At 37.9% G+C, this 16,111-nt stretch overlaps 1 protein-coding gene across 1 annotated transcript in view; it reads right to left on the bottom strand.

The window, feature by feature from the left end:
• Positions 1–13,819, bottom strand: part of LOC309588434 (ATP-binding cassette sub-family G member 8-like) — a gene marked incomplete at its 3' end in the record, with an annotated part of 58,072 nt that extends 44,253 nt beyond the window's left edge. The window contains exons 1-11 of the mRNA XM_082307728.1: positions 13,782–13,819; positions 12,905–13,022; positions 11,637–11,671; positions 11,166–11,235; positions 10,069–10,157; positions 7,710–7,896; positions 5,153–5,221; positions 3,688–3,765; positions 2,040–2,116; positions 1,611–1,681; positions 1,072–1,169 (exon numbers count right to left, since the gene is read on the bottom strand). Of these exons, the coding sequence (XP_082163854.1) occupies positions 1,072–1,169; positions 1,611–1,681; positions 2,040–2,116; positions 3,688–3,765; positions 5,153–5,221; positions 7,710–7,896; positions 10,069–10,157; positions 11,166–11,235; positions 11,637–11,671; positions 12,905–13,022; positions 13,782–13,795 (906 nt within the window). The 5' untranslated portion in view covers positions 13,796–13,819. The remainder of the gene's footprint in view (positions 1–1,071; positions 1,170–1,610; positions 1,682–2,039; positions 2,117–3,687; positions 3,766–5,152; positions 5,222–7,709; positions 7,897–10,068; positions 10,158–11,165; positions 11,236–11,636; positions 11,672–12,904; positions 13,023–13,781) is intronic.
• Positions 13,820–16,111: the final 2,292 nt, after the last annotated feature.

Here is a 16,111-nt window from a genome sequence, read left to right as displayed (position 1 = left end):
TTTCTCCAGCTGTTTCAGGGGGAGTTCAGGAGAAAAATAACAGTCCTGTATAGTTTTTGAAAGGTAAAGTTTAGTCTTTGTCGTGTTGGGGCATACTGTACTGAGAACAGCATCTTAGTGATAATTTCTTCTGGTCACAAACCACCTGAAAGAATTCGTAGGCTTTGATATGTAGCAGTCAAGTGAGTGGGAAAGGGTGAATTCAGACGCCTTCTCACCAAGAATGGAGATCCACAGACTGAAAACTAGAAAAAGCCCAGCTTGCGCACCATAATTTGAGGCACAGTTTCATAGCCCTGACTGACTTCCCTGCCAGCCCAGGTAAGCCATAGGGCAGGAAATGGGACAGGGATAAGGAACTGTGATACAGTCTAGCACACGAGGAGAAAGCAGCAGCCGGTATTTGCTCAGGTCAAATAGAAAAGAATTTTGATTTCCTAACAACAGCAATTACTTTTTTTGAAAAGAAGTATTTGGGGGTTTGCCTCTTGGGACCAGAAATTTCTGAAATGTGTAGGAGATTTATCACTACATAGGTGCCAAGGGATGCTAATTACCTTGCAAATCCAAACACTTCCCATAGCAAAATGACAGATTTTGGCGAAGAACTCTTTAACACACTCGCCTCGTTCAAAGCCTCTTGCCCTAGAAGGAGAAGGATCAGTAGCTTGCTACAGCCAGGAAGAGCTCTCGTCTTGGAACATCACTGTCATTTGCTTTAAGCGTTAGGGGACACATCACCTTATAAAACTCCAAAAACGTTGAGTATAGCTTGTCTCTCAATGTAATAAAAGGCAATGGTATAACTTTGGAAAAAACAGCAGGTTACATCAGTACTTTCATTATTACTAAATGTAGGAAGGTGACTGAAGACGCAGAAGCTAATAAAGCACCACTACATAAAAATCTGTATCTTTTAAAAATGTATGAATTAAAGAGGTCAGAAGAAACAGAACTGCTAAGTGAGACTGAAATTCCAGCAACTGGACTTGAAAGACAAAAATTCGTAGCAATATTATTACTACTATTCTAGGAGAAAAGAAGCTGTGCAGCAGACATCTAAATACCTACCTTGGGAGGAAACGTCTTCTCAAATACTTTTTTCCACAGTTCCAATGGTGTGTTTGCACGCATCTTTCCAATATCGCTATCAGAGGCAGGTGGTGGTCCTAAGGATTACAGCACAAAGTAATACAAGTATGTTGTCATAACAATATAAATTATCAAAGCATTTTGGATAATGATCCATCTAATTTAATAGTTTATCTTCTACAGTGACAAGCTGCAACAAGTGTGAAAAAACATTGATCTCCTACCATGAAATGGGCTGAGTGGTATTGTATATTCTTTCAGATCTAAGATGTTGGTACTTTACTATTTGAAGTAGTCCCGATACTTTATTAAATTACCTAACAAAACTGCACAAGTAATTCTCAATAATATAAATACTGAATCGTAATTTTAAACTTTCTAGAACATTTCCTTCCATAATCTGTTAAAACTGATGCTGATGTGCTATAATTTAACTTTATTTTTTATTTACTTAATTTTTTTTTCTTGTTTTCAAAAACAATTAAGCAACAAAAACGATGAACAGGAAATGTCCTAACCTATTTGGCTCAGCGAATCCAGGCCTGCTGGTATAAATAGAGGTTTGCTGTGATCCACTGATACAGACTTGCTAAACAGAAAAAAGAAAAGGTATCAAGTCAGCATTTAGCAATCAACAAAAAATTACATTAGTCTAGCTAAGACTAGACTCTTACTGGGCTCTGCATACAAATACACGTAAATAAAAATCTGCTCAATTCTAGTGGTGACCATGTTTCTAGTCCATCAGTTTTGGGATCAAAAACAAGGAGTTATCACTGTCCTGTGGAGAGACAGACAGCTGAGACACAAGAGTAGAAGTCCATGAACAAGAATCTTTCAGAGATCATATTTAAGAAAAAAAAATGTTTTAGCGATTAAAAAAATTTTTATTAAGTACTTTTAGATCCTGGCCAAGACATTTAATAGTTGGACAATAATTAGGTTACCTTTTATCATAGCCAAATGCCAAGTGATTAATAAGAACACGGGCTTTCAGCAGGAGAGCCTCAGATTTACTGGTAAACTAAATGAATCAGAAAACAAAATATACATTATGATCTTCCATCACAGAAATATTACATTATGTCATCTGCATAGAGGATTTCAGATAGAGCCTGGCTAATTCTTGACCTCAATAAATTTGGTATATGTGCACTGTATTTACTAGAATAAAAATCTCCCACTCCCTTTCCAAAACATAAATGTATTTGTCACTGAATATATAGATCAAGAAAGATTAAATGAAAAATAGCATAAATAAAGATTAAAGAATAAATTTTAAAATATTGATTCATAACTTTTGAAATATGCATATTAAGAGACACAAATTTTTTGCCCAAGACTAATGAGTTAAGATTTTAAACTACATTACATTAAAAATTATCCAGAATGCCATAAACATTTAGATATGTAAGGAATAAATAAAATTGTTCATACATCATAAAAGCAGCTTGATAGTGGCAGAACTGGTACAGATTTATCAGAAAGCAGCTCCCAGAATATCTATCTTCTCAAACAGCATGCTTATTCCTGTCAAAGGGCTTTTGTATCCTAACAGATTCACGTCTTTGAGAAAGAAGTCAGATCCCTACTGTCGGAAATGAAGTTTCTCCCACTCCTTTCAATGGGAATCAGGATTTAGCAGCCAAAGAGTTTTAGGCTCCGAGTTCTTCATTTTTAATTACAATAATGCTTAAATACTTTAAATTTTTTTTTTTCCTAGATCAAGACAGTTGTATTCTCAGTTAACAAAAGATGAATTCATGTGTCAAAGTACAAAAGCTGTACAATTTTACATGGATGCAAAAGGGCATGCTGTGATTATAACAATTTAAAGCAAACGTAAGTTGTTTGGTAATCAAAATAAGCCCCTATTAAATATTATTTATTACATAAATGACGGTTGATGCAATTAGAACCGTCTTCTGATGTAGAGAAAGCCCAAGAGGCAGCTTTTTTGGATTGTGAACCTAAGCATGCATGTTTCTGCCTTTACTCAGGAGATGATCTGCCAGACTCAAAGTCAATTTATATACCCACATAAACACTTCATTGTCTTCATGGTTGGCAGTTCCTACTCATTACTGTAAAAAATCCCTGCTTTTATTCTCCAATACTGTAAGTGTGATAATCTGTTATGCTTAAACTGCTGTGAAGACAAGCCTTTGGATCCAAGTTTTTCAGTCTACTGAAGCCAGGTCACTAGATATAAGTTCATGCTTCTACCAAAAAGGCCAGTTCTCTAATTCTATCTAGGGCAATCACTTTTTCCTGTCCTCCTTTCTTGTACCCAAAAAGTCTTGCTAGACATGCAGTAAACTCAATACAGAAACTGAGTTAGCTAACAGATAACTATTTTTATTTAGTTTTTGCTGATACTGGGAATTATGTAGTTTGTTCATAAGGTATATCCATCCATCCCCTGCCAATACCTGTAATCCATTTGACAGATGAGCTCATGAAGCAAGCTACTGTAAAACCAATTAAATCCCATTTTCTCTAGGAGTTTTACATTTCTGTTTTTTTTAAATATTGTTTCGTAACACAAATATTGCTCATCTTCTCTATCCTTAGTTAGAAAGTGAACATACGCACCACTAATGATGCTCCATAATAATGTGAAACAAATCGAAGTGTCTTGCTTATTATTTTCCTCATTTCAGAGTCAAACTCCTGAAAAAGTTGATATTGGAACATATAGGTAAGAAACAAAAAACAAAATATTACAGCTAGAACTTTTCATTTTTTGTATAAACTGCAATGCACTTAGGCTACAACACATGAGGCTTTCAGCTGTCAGCATAATTATATCTTAAGACAGAATCAGTAACAGCCTACTCTGAAAAGAAATGTCACAATTTCCCTTTGTTTCTTTTTTACAGAGGGAGCCTAATTCAGGCAATATGTTAGTCCAGAAAAAGTTTCTTAATTGCGAATGTGTATTCAATTTCCAATTAATTTGTTTCATTTTGGTTTAAATTGTTAGAAGTAGAAATACTGCCTTCTAGAAGAATAAGGATTTTTTCTTTTTGTGAAAATACTTAACTTTCAGTAAACCTTTGGGTGTATGCTCTCTAAATTCTAATACCTGTAAGATGTGAAAGGTACCTAAAAATACGTTTTCATCAATGTTTCTTTAATGTAAGATCATACAGATGGTCTTCCTTGGATAAAGTGGGCAAAAACCTGGTCCCAATGAAGCCTGCAGGAGTCTGTCCATAGACCCCAATGGAATTAGGCTGTTGTTCTGTGCTTATTACATGAGAGTCACTGATTTTTAAAGACGTTACGGCTCAGCATAAAGCCTCAGTATTAATAAGGTACCGTGCCTTCTTTCATAAAAAATTAAGTAACTCAAAGAGTCAGCCAAGTATCAACGCACTATGTAGTCATCCAGAGAAGCACAGGCTGCCAGCACGGTAGCTAAAAATCAAACATACTGTTCTAGTTTCTCATGATCAAGTGCTGCTTGAAAATTGAGTATGCATTTGTTTGGATTTTTAACGTCCTGGGAGAGAATCCAGCAGTACTATGATGTTTCTTTCCTCTCCCCCCTAAAACATGCTATTACTCACTTGTCTCTCAAAACTTAAGGAGTACTTAAAAAAAAAAAAAAAAACGTTCTAGGCTGAAATGGTAGTTTACTGTTCGTGCTGCCAAAACTTACCAAAAACTCTGACCAGCTGACTTGAAAGACTCCCCTCTTTCACTGGCATAAACTTACAGCTGCTGTCAGAAGGGACGCATGGAGCTGGATTTCTCTCATTATAAAAGAAAGTCACCAACGTGATGTTTTCTTCCTTCCCTCTTTGGTCTGTAGCAACTTGTATCTCAACATTTTCCAAGCACATCTCAAAAATCATCAGTTTGGGAGTGCTTGGTGAAGGAATGACAGTATGCCTTCCATAATGCTTTTGGATGGAAAGATTTTTTTTGTGGTAGAAGGCTGACTGGCCGTACTTTTGTTCAAATGATTACTATTATATTACCAAGATTTTACTATACAGAATCTTTACCAGGAATCTTTTAATTATTTAAAAAAAAAAAAAGTATTACTTACATGAAAAATATCATATTTGCTTCCAATTATCACCAAGGGTATTGGAAAAGGGTCAACTAACTCATAATCCTATTAAACAGATATATGACAGTTAAGCAGTGTAAACAAACTGTAGAAGATTGCAACTGTTAGAACAACTGAAAGGGGTTAAAATTAATTCACAGAAGACAAGCTCTATTTTTTCAAAACTTTAAGTTAGATGTATAAACTTTAATGCAATATCCATACCATATTCTACAATTTTCTCATTTTCTTCACAAGTGGTCAGGAAATAATCCCTCTGAGCAGTCAGAACACGTATGGCATAAAAGGGCTTTCACACTATATACTCCAGCTCCAACATTAGATGGGAAGGGAAGAGAGGAAAAACCTCATATAGTCACAGAACAACTGCCAGATGGGATTAGTAGAACAGTTTTTTTGACACATTCCCCCTCTTTGCCTCATATCCAAAGTAGTACAGACAAAAGCTCAAGAAAATTAAGCTGAATGATTTGCTTGTGTCACACATTTGTCCTCCCCACATCACATTTTCCAAACTCTTAAAACACATTTAATGTGATTTTCAAATGTTTGCTATCAGCAGAAAGAGGAAACGTAACCTAACAACCATGAAAATGCAAGTCAATACCAACGGACAAAAACAGCCCTGGGGGTGTAGATTTAACTGTTAAATAGCTAACTTCTGATGAAAGTTTTAATCAGCAGATTACAATAATTCCCAAGTTATCTGGAAGGTTTTCCTATAGTCCGTATGAAATGAGACAATCCCCTCATGTGTTCACGCGATTATTTAGTCAAGCTGCTCTGGTTGCAGCAGAGTGGAAAAGAGATGTGTTGAAGCAGGGGCTGACCTAACTGTTCCCTTCTAAAACCCGTTATTTCACATACAGGTTAAGCGACAGACAGTGTTTTAGCAAGAAGCTGCACATACTTTGAGAAGAAAAATAATGGCTTCACTCATACGCTGTCAAGGCAAAAGCTTTGAGCAAAATTATCATAACTTAAAACTGGGTGTACAGAATACAGAATTGAAAAAAAATTACTTTTAGTTTCTTAACTAAGAAAAAATTAATTTGGGATAACATCAGAAACATTAAAATTGGCATACTGAACCCTATTCATCTTTTGACTATGGAATTAATTTTTGACTATGGACTACTTTAGGTGCATCCAGCCTTTTTAAACAAGGTCTGCAATTGATATACCTATGCTTTATCATCATAGCCAATAATTCTTTATCCAGGCCAATGGAATATACCTAATCCTTAAAAAAAAAAAACCTCTAAGAACCTCATCAATTCCCGTTTATCAGAAAAATATGTTTAGCTATAAAAAGGCAAATAAAAATCTGTGTAAACTGTCATTTACTTTGACTATAAAAGATAGTATTTCCTCCCACAAAATTGAAATTAATTTTTTCTTGAACAATGATGAAAGTAAAAAGAGAACCAAGGAGTAACATAACATTTTGTTTGCATCCTTTCTGGTTTTGATAATGAAGGCTGAATAGAAGTTCTTGTTTAGAAGGTATAATTGTGTTCCCTCCAGGGCAAGTATAACAAGCCTTCTCTTCTTAACAATTAACGGCATTATTCTTTTTACTTATTGAAAAAAGCTTCCAGTTTTCTGATATGTAAGCCCCTCTATGTAAACTTGACACATTGGTCGTGATTTATTGCCAAGTGTGCTTGTAGGCATTTTCTTTTTGTGAATTACCTTCTCTAAAAGTAGAAAACAAAATCATAATCCAGCAGATCTCAAACCCTATACTCTAAATCTACTGAGTGTTGCATATGTTGCTTTCTCATAAATTTTAAGTTACTTTTTAATTTTTGAGCTCTATAAGCATTTGCTGTATTGCAGCATTTTATAAAAGTTACAGTAACTAGATTTATGTGCCAAGTCTTTGAATTGTTGAATACTTATTTATGCATTATATACACACAACATTTGCAGAGGTTTAATGCACAATGACTTTTCATTTCTATTGCGCATAATCTAGTTTAGCTTTTCCAGAGATTTAGTTAGCAATTATGTTTAAAGGACTGATGTTAACATTTCTGAAACTTTATAATTTAATTAGTTGTCAGATTATCAAAAGGCATTGAGTTTGTGATAGACATTTAAATAAATGCAAAGTATATAGTCATGTTGATGGCTGTTATAACTATATTCTTTGCTTAAATTTGTACCTTCAGCTAGTCTCTTGCTAGATGACTTTTGTACATTCTAGTTTTCATCTTCATTTTAAAAAGATGAGGGGGGAAAAAAGCAAACTGCTACTCTAAAACTATTTCCTTTGATTGGTGTAACATGCCATAACAATCACATTAGATATCTAACAAAAAGATATAAGAAACCTTCTTTCCTTGCTTCTGCTCTTATTGAATTTTTATTAAATTGCTATAATTTTCCAGTGAACAGGTTCATCTACATCAAATGGATTTTCAGTCATGCATAAAAATCTAAAAGAGTTGTTTATGATTTTCAAAAGCATTATCTTTAACTGTATAAAGGCCTGTGACATCTGGAGAAAATATTAGAAGTAACTTACTGGATGATCCCTCTGCAGATTGTTCCGCATCCTCTGTTTAATTTCAGTAGCTACTTCAGGATTTGTCTTTTCTAGTTTGGTTAAAATTTTGTTCACGTGGTTCCTGGTGACCTGCAGAAGCTTCTCCATAGTAGTCCAGAGTTCGTTAGGTTTGGACAGATCCAATACAAGAACCACAGCAAATGACCTATTAAAAAGGCATTATTTGGTCAAATCTTTATTGCGTGAGACAATCAACATTTTCATATACAAAACCATACCTGTAGTACAAATGCTGAAAGCAACAAATGTGAAAATACAAATGCTAAGATAGAATTAAATGTGACAGCAAAGGAAGATGGCTTTTAAGGATACTCTGAGCTCTGAAGAAACCTTTCCCTCGTCTCTTGTTCAGAACTACTACTTTGGCCACTTTCCATCAGAGGTTTTGGTGGGGTTGTATATATGTTTCTGGAGACTCTCTTTCAAAGCAGGAAAATATGCAAATATCCTGAGGCCAGTTAGCTCAGTCTTCATGTATGACTGGGCACTTCCGCTATCACGTACCCCTGCCATCTCACAGCTCTACAATCCCAGATGAAGCAATGTCGGCAAATGGTTAGGATCTTTCCTAACCATTAATGTATTAGAAAGTTCTATACTTTCATTATTCTTTTGGAATATGAAACGGAAAAAAATGGTTAAGGGCAATATTCCATGCCATGGACTGTGCCAGTTAGCTGGAACCTCAAATGGGTGTATGAGAAAGTCTTCTGAAAGATAAACGAAGAAGTCAGAGTACTCAAGATATACTTAGCAATTACCAAGCTTTTCTCATCATAATCCACCTTTAAATGTTTTACACATAAACTCCTCTCGTTCCAAACCCCTGCCTCCCAGAACTCTAACTGCATTAAAGTGCAACTGTAAAGAATATGGTAAATGCAGCCATTTGCATGGATGCAATCATTCTTTCACATTCCATCCTGACTTGAAAAAGGGGATTCCAGGCCAGAGTGGTATTAAAAAGACTACAAAGCAAAGTGAACGTCCAATTTCACTTTAAAACGCTGTGGGGAAAAAAAAGGGTGAAAATTCTCTTGGTGAAACCAGATACAGTTCACAGACCTTTTAAATAAGCAAATTGCTTGACTACAGACAGATGAGAAAACCAGTGAAAAGCACTTATACTTAAGTTGAAACAGTAGAATTTTTGAGTAGCATGTTAAAATACTGTCTTATGAACAGAAGTGGTCTTACAGAACAACGTTGCTATCCCATCAAAGAATCTTAAGATCATCCACATCAGAAGATTCCTTATCAGTAAAAAGGGAAGAAAAGACTGATGGAAGTGGAGCTCAGTTAAGTTCATTTAAACAGCTGAGAAACGATAGTTCATTTTTTTTTCCCCCGCAAGCTCTTCTAGAAACAAAAAACTTCACATGCCAGACGGGTTTTTTCTTTATTCCTTCTGTCTTAGTCTCTCACTAAATAATGGCATTATCTCCATAGCTAAAACAATAGCAAATGTACATGCTAAAAAGTGTATCCCTCCTTTTTTATTTCTTTTTCTTTTTTTCACAGAAGTTAAAGCTCACTACCAAGGAAATAAAGCAATGCATCATAATACAAAACATATCTTTTGATCCTTTTCTCCCCTTCCACTTTCAACTCCATCTTCCCTAACCAGAAAAAACATAAAATGCACCCCCTATCACCTTCTCATTTCTTCATCCAGCTCTTCATGCATTTCTTCTTCCTATGTTATTCTATCACTTTTATGGATTTTTCTCACTACATTCTCTTAATTCTCTCTAAATTCCTGTTTCCTTTTGTCCTCAAATCATTTCAATAGTTTTAGGTCCTCTCAGAAACATCATCTCTCTTGTATGATGATCTTCTCATCAGATGGTCACTTCACTTCCCAAAAATTTTTTTTGGTCACAATTTTTTGCCTTGTTTTTCACCCTAAAATACTGCCCCTCACAGAGACAGCATCTATGTTTGCATACAGAAGTAGGAAGCAAGATTTTATTTTTCATATGCCCCCAAGTTGCTTTTTCTGCTCTTTCACTGAGCATAAAGATACTATGCCTTTTTCTGTATTTCTTGTTCTATCTACTTAAGGCCAACCTATTTCCTTCATGTTATTGCTTTCTCTTGTTGTTGGAGATTGCTAAGAACTTGGCTTATTAAGAGAGAACCATGAACAGGAAGGTCAAAGCAAAGTATCAGTGGTATTACAACAATTTTTAGGAAAAAGTCATAAATGTTCTATCTTACATTTTGAAAGAGTTTTCCACAATAAAAGGTCTAGAGATTTACTTATGTTTGAAGGAAAGCTGAAATTAACTTTGGAACTGTAATAGTAATCACTTACCTTATGTTGTTGCTAGTGATTGGTATTCGAATCAGTTCCAGTAAGGAGGTTCCACCACCTAGTTCCCAAAAATGAGCTATATCTTTAGGCTGTAAAAGAGTTTCTTTATGTCAGAAATGTCTGCTTCCATGCAGCACCAAGAGCAGATCTTCATCTGATAAGCTGGCCTTTCATGCAAGTGACTCAGAACAAGAACATATTATTATTTAACTAGTATTTTCTGAAAACCAAAACTCAATGAAAAACTCCCCATATTCAAGAAATCCCATACAACACTTACGAAAGACTCCTGGCATGCCTCTGACTGTCTTGATAAATGACTACAGTAAAGTAAAAAAGTCAGGAAGCAGCATGATTAATGATAAACATAAAAAAAAATCAGGTTCTCTTCCCTTTCTTTTTGTTTATTGCCACTCAAGACTAATGCTTTTTGAGAAGTTTGCAACTGGAAAAGTAATGAATCTTTACCTTCGCATTTAGTTTCTGGGAAAAGTTTTAAGTGATTTTTAACTTTCAGAGTCAGATTTTCCCCCCCCGCTTCAGTAATAGAAACAGCAATTACCTGCAGCAATAGTTACTGCTGCTGCACAGCATCGTGCTGCAATGGGAATGGGTTCGATATTTCTGTTAACATAATCTGCAGTGCAAGATTTAGCAATACGGACACACAACCCCAAAATTTAATTATGACTTAACATCCTCTAAGATGACTGCTTCTCTCATAAAGCTGGTTGTAAAGTAGCTTCATCGGTTTGTACTCATTTTGCATTTTAAAGACAAAGTTCAAGGCATGCATACTATGTTACAATGGGAAAATAAAAGCACTCAAACATGACAAACAAGGTGCTTTTATAGATGAATCTGATTGCTTGTTATACTTTGGTCTCTGACCTACTGTGTTTTAGTAAGAGGGAAAAACATATTGCAGATTAAAACTAAGCTAGCTAATTTAAATAAAATTATATTAAAAAACCCCTTTTGTTTCACAAACAATAAGCTAAAAAACCTAAGATTCTTATATGTAAAAATAAAACACATATTTTTATGTGTGTGTATATATATAAAGATATCATAAAGCATACTTTCTGGATACTCACTGTATTGTGTCTCCATGCCCTTCTTCCAAAAGTATATTCCAAGGCTAACGTTGGCTTTGGAATCTCTTCCCTATGCAAGGAAAAATAACTTCATTTTGTCAAGATCCTCTAAATAAAGAAAGTAAATTATACAGTTACTGAATTATATTTATCAGTCAGTTCAGAATTTGGCTTAGAAACAGCAGTGCAGAGAGGACACTTTTAAGACACCAGGTCTCAGTTGCTGAAGACAGGAGAAGCAGCAGCACCAACCTGAACAGATGGCCATTTAAGCTCTCTGATACTGGAGAAGAAGGACTGAAGGGGTCAGATGACAGGTAGTAATGAAGGGAAATAAGTTTATCCATAAGTGATCAACTGGTCACAGAATACAATGCCTGTGTACATATATTATGAATTATCAATAATATGAATATTTATGTAAAATTCTAATCCACAGTTAAAAACTACTTTTAAAAATTTAGCACATACCTCTCAAGACACCTCAGTATAATACTGGTCTTTCCCTGGAAATTAAAAACAAAGAAGAACCCTACTGTACTATCATTAAAGCATAAAAGTTGTACTGATAAATGAAACTCCCTCATTTATCATTCCAATAATAAAGTACTGGACAAATGTAAACTCATGTAATTGTTTGTAGCCTTATAGTGGAAACTTAACTGCCAACTTTCTGTCAGAATCAAGTTACACTACCGTTGTTACAATTGTAAACTAATAGAGATGACAAATACAGTAATAGGAATAGTGTGCTTAAAATTAGACATTAGTGATCAACCTGGCCAACTCTGTTAAACTGTTTAACAGTTTTTGGTTATTAATAATACATTCATGTAATGTTTGGTTTCCACTGAAATTAATTATTACCGATGAGATGGCAATAAAAGGAATGCTTAAAGTACAAATAAACATACAGAAAAATATGTCTTTACACTGTTGAAATTCAGATACCGAGTACCATGCCACACTGAAGGGGCTAGCACTTCTGCAGTTTACGCCTGTGTCCTTTCCTAGCTCAAAGACCAGTGAATTTCAGGTAAATCTGAGAAGGTATTTTAAAAATTGCTGATTAAGAGGTTGCACGTATACCAATCCTTCTAAAATAAAAGTTGTATTCTTAAAAATATGAGTCACTCTGTCAAAAAGGCAAATATTTCCTTATTTACTTTACAAATAAATGCTAACAGAAAAAAAAAAATGAAATTACTAATGACCAAACTTATGGGACAATGAGTTAAAACAACCTTAGGCATGTGGAATCATGAGTTTGCAATCACTGATAAGGCATGTTCAAATAGGTCTGACATAATAGAGACACAGTTCATAGCAGGATGTCAAGGCCTCCATCCACAACAAAACCGGTATCAATGCGCTTAAATTGGATTGTTACCAGTTAAACCTTTACAAGGGGAAATTTGACATGTCAAATCATTAAAGAGAGTAGCATTATTTCCAGCAGTTACTTTTATAAAAATTAATGAAGCCAAACGTCAAGGAATTAGCACATCATCGATAACAATGGTTGAAGTTTTGAGTCTCCAAACCATAGACTTGAACTTCTGAATTGTAATAATGTCTAATTGGTCCACACTCCGTGAAATGCCCACTCTCTGCAAACCAGAACATGACATATTTTGTCTTTAGAAGAATTAAGTGGACCGTAATACCTGAAAATATCAGGTATTTTCCCTGACAAATTATGTTCAAAAAGCACAGATGTGTACAGTATTTAGCGTTACCCCATTTTTGTTTCCCATAAATAATATTGATTTTTCCCAAACTTCCACACGTTTGCCATCGTCGTCAGGGTTTTCTCTCTTCTCCACTTCAGCTATAGCAAGATCCCACAAAGTATCGCTAGTTGGAAAAAACAAAACGAGAGTGTCATTAGAGAAAACCAATGGACCCTAGACCATAATTCCTGAAAATATCTAAATGGATAAATGAAGGGTATTGCGGTTTATTGTTATTATTTATGATTTTTATTTCACATCACATGCGCTCTGCTTGTCAAAGTACTTCTAACAAAGGCAGGTTAAGTAAAATTCCTCAGGTAGCTCCAACAGCCATTTGTGGCACCAGCTGAGTAAATACCAGCTGTGTGGCGGGAGGCTTTGTTTTGAGTCCGTTTAAGACGCCTTTACGAGGTTTTCTAACGCTTACGGCTTTGCACAGCACCCTGCAGGTCAGCCTGGTAGCCTCCGGAGCCGGGAGCTCCCGGCCGCCGGCACCGGAGGAGCGGCGGGCGGCTCAGCGGGCTCGGAAGGGCTCAGGACCCGCCCTCGGTGCCCCGGGGAAGCGACTGCCGGGGGCGAGGAGGGCTTCCCCTTCTGCGGCTCCCCCGCGGCCACCAGCGGGGCGGAGGAGTGGGGTAGGCCTCCCCCTTTCCTGTGGGTCCCTAACAGGAGCAACCGGCTGCTCGCACCAAGGGCCAGGCGTGCCCCCCCTCCCCCCGGCCCCTGGCGCTTTCGGGGGCGAAAGAGGCGGAAACGGCCCCTTTTCCGCCTGCCTGCCTCCCTCCCTCCTCCAGGCTGTCCTCCCCGGCCGCCGGCTCCTTCCCCACACGGCGCCGGGGGCGAACCCCCCTCACGGAACGCGGGCAGGGCTCCCCGTTACCTGGCCTTGGGCATCGCTCCTCGGGGCCCGGGCCTCGCTCCCCGTCGCCATGGGAACCGCGCAGGGCACGCTGGGAGGTGTAGTTCCGCGGAGGGCGGAAGGGGACGGCGGCCGCTTCCCAGCGGGGCCGTGCTGCGGCCTCGCCCCGCCCTCCCGCCCGGTGCCGGCGGCAGCGGCCGCAGCGGCAGGGGCAGCGGCAGCGGCAGCGCCGTTCCCGCCTCAGGCCTCCCCGCCGCCGCGGCGCTGTTCGCCGGCAGCGTGCGCGGTGCAGGGGCGCCCCCCGCAGCCAGCGGCGGGCGGGAGTTTCTCCGCCGGTTGTCCGCGCTGCGGCGGGCTCAGCCGCCTCGGGGGCCGCGGCCGCCGCGCCCTGAGGTGAGTGAAGGCCCGCGGCGGTGCCGCCGAGGGTCCCTCCCGCCCGGGCCCCGGAGTTGTGTGTGGGACCCGCAGCTGCCTCTGTTTTTCGGGTGCTGAAAATGGCGACCCGGCCTTAATACCAGAGTGAGCGGAGCTGCTGTGAGAGGTGTCGGAGTCACTGGGTCCGTGGGGGACCTCGGCTGGGGCCCGTGTTGTGAAGTGACGAAATACTAAAGCTGTGGAGAAAGCCAAGGATGAATAAACAAGTCATAAATGGAGGGAGTCATTTATTTTACCTCAGCCATAAGCATTGGCTTTTGATAAACTTACAGTTCCCAAAATAGATTCGTGAACAGTGGAGGGAATGAAACAAGACCTGAGAGAGTTCCCACCCCCTAGTAAGTGCACTGCTGTGTAAGAAAATCAGTGTGATTATTTTGTAGTTACTGGGGCATACGAATCAGTTATTATAAATGTAACTAAAAGTCAGATGCTGTAACAAACAGGAGACGGGCTAGATTATTTCAAATAAAATCTATCAATTAAAGATTGTGTTAGGGTTAGATTAGAAAGTAGGATTTAAAGGGTGCAGTAAAACAGTGGGATGACCCAGCATATGAAAGGGATATAGGATGCAGGTGAACCCGACAAGACAAATCAAGTGCCCTAAGTCAGAGAAGTGACCCCAAATCCAGCACAGCAATTACAGCTGACCACCTGTAGCTGCTCAGCTGCTTTGCATCTTGAGAGACTAGAGAGAGAAAAACCGAAGTAAAATCCTCTCTTATCTCTTTGATCAAAACCAGGAAAGTGGCCTCATTCACAATGATTAACTCAGAATTAATTTCAACTGTTCCTTCTTCCTTCCCCAAAGAAGGCTAATGTAGCCTTCTACAGACCCTAGTAATACTTGTTCTATAAATAAGAGGTTTTTCTAAGTTTAACATGCATCATCACTCAGTTCAGTTCCAGAAGCCTTCATATGGTTATTTTCGCCTGTCGTTATTTACTTCCAGGTTTTCACACGGATCTTCTAAAGCATTTGCTAACCCCCTGTGGAAACCATGGTCTTGCTAACTAAAATCCAGAAAGAAACTTAATTGTTTAGTGTTGTACTGTGGCAGGTCATCCTGATGCTTTTTTAAGTGCATTTCTTTCATCAATTTAATTTTAGCAGAATGTTTCTGATATCTTGGTATACGAAGCCAGTGCTGATCTATAACCACCAGTTAGAGGTGGTGAAAACCCTAGACAAAGCTGCTATTGCTCTGCCAAAGAAGCCAAAATTAAGGTAGGAATTGCTCTTGGCACTGTGATCTAGGCATATATTACTGCAAAAGCAAGAGTGTAACACTAAAAAGAAAAGTATTTTCACAGTGATTTACTCACTGGCAGAGAGGTGGCAAATCTGGAAGATGCTGCAGTGCAAATCTGAGCTGGGAAGCACTGTGTAGGGCTGTACAATTAATAAGTTGTACTGAAGTCCAATCTGGAGTTTTCATTTTAAGTTTCACCTTACTCAGTTTCATTTCCTTTGCCCTAAGAAACTGTAAAAAGATACTTTTTTCTTCCTAATTCATTATTATTGAGTTACTAATCACCTTGGTTAAAATTAACTCAAACTAATGGATTGCACTAAGCTGTATGGACTACTAAAGCTCTACCTAAAGCTTTAAGTGGTGCATTCCTTTATGCAAGGATGAATTTTTTCCTTCAGGACCTAACCTATAAAAACTGTGTTAGTCTGACAAGCAACTCCCAACACCAAATACCTACCAGCCTTCTTTTATAGGGAAATATATACCTCAATTTTAAATTTAAAGCAAATTTAAATCTAAAATAACAGAAAAACACTAATTTTGTGGATTGTATTAAAAACTCAAAGCTTTATCGTTTGCCTGCTGTACTAGAGGAGTAAACAGGTCTTGCTTGTTTTAGAAATGAGCTGTTTGCTTACTAATAACTGCTACACAAAA

The sequence above is a fragment of the Platalea leucorodia genome (genome assembly GCF_965183815.1).
Source record: "Platalea leucorodia genome assembly, chromosome: 3".
In the NCBI taxonomy this organism is placed as follows: Eukaryota; Metazoa; Chordata; class Aves; order Pelecaniformes; family Threskiornithidae; genus Platalea; species Platalea leucorodia.
This window is presented reverse-complemented; position numbering and strand designations above follow the sequence as displayed.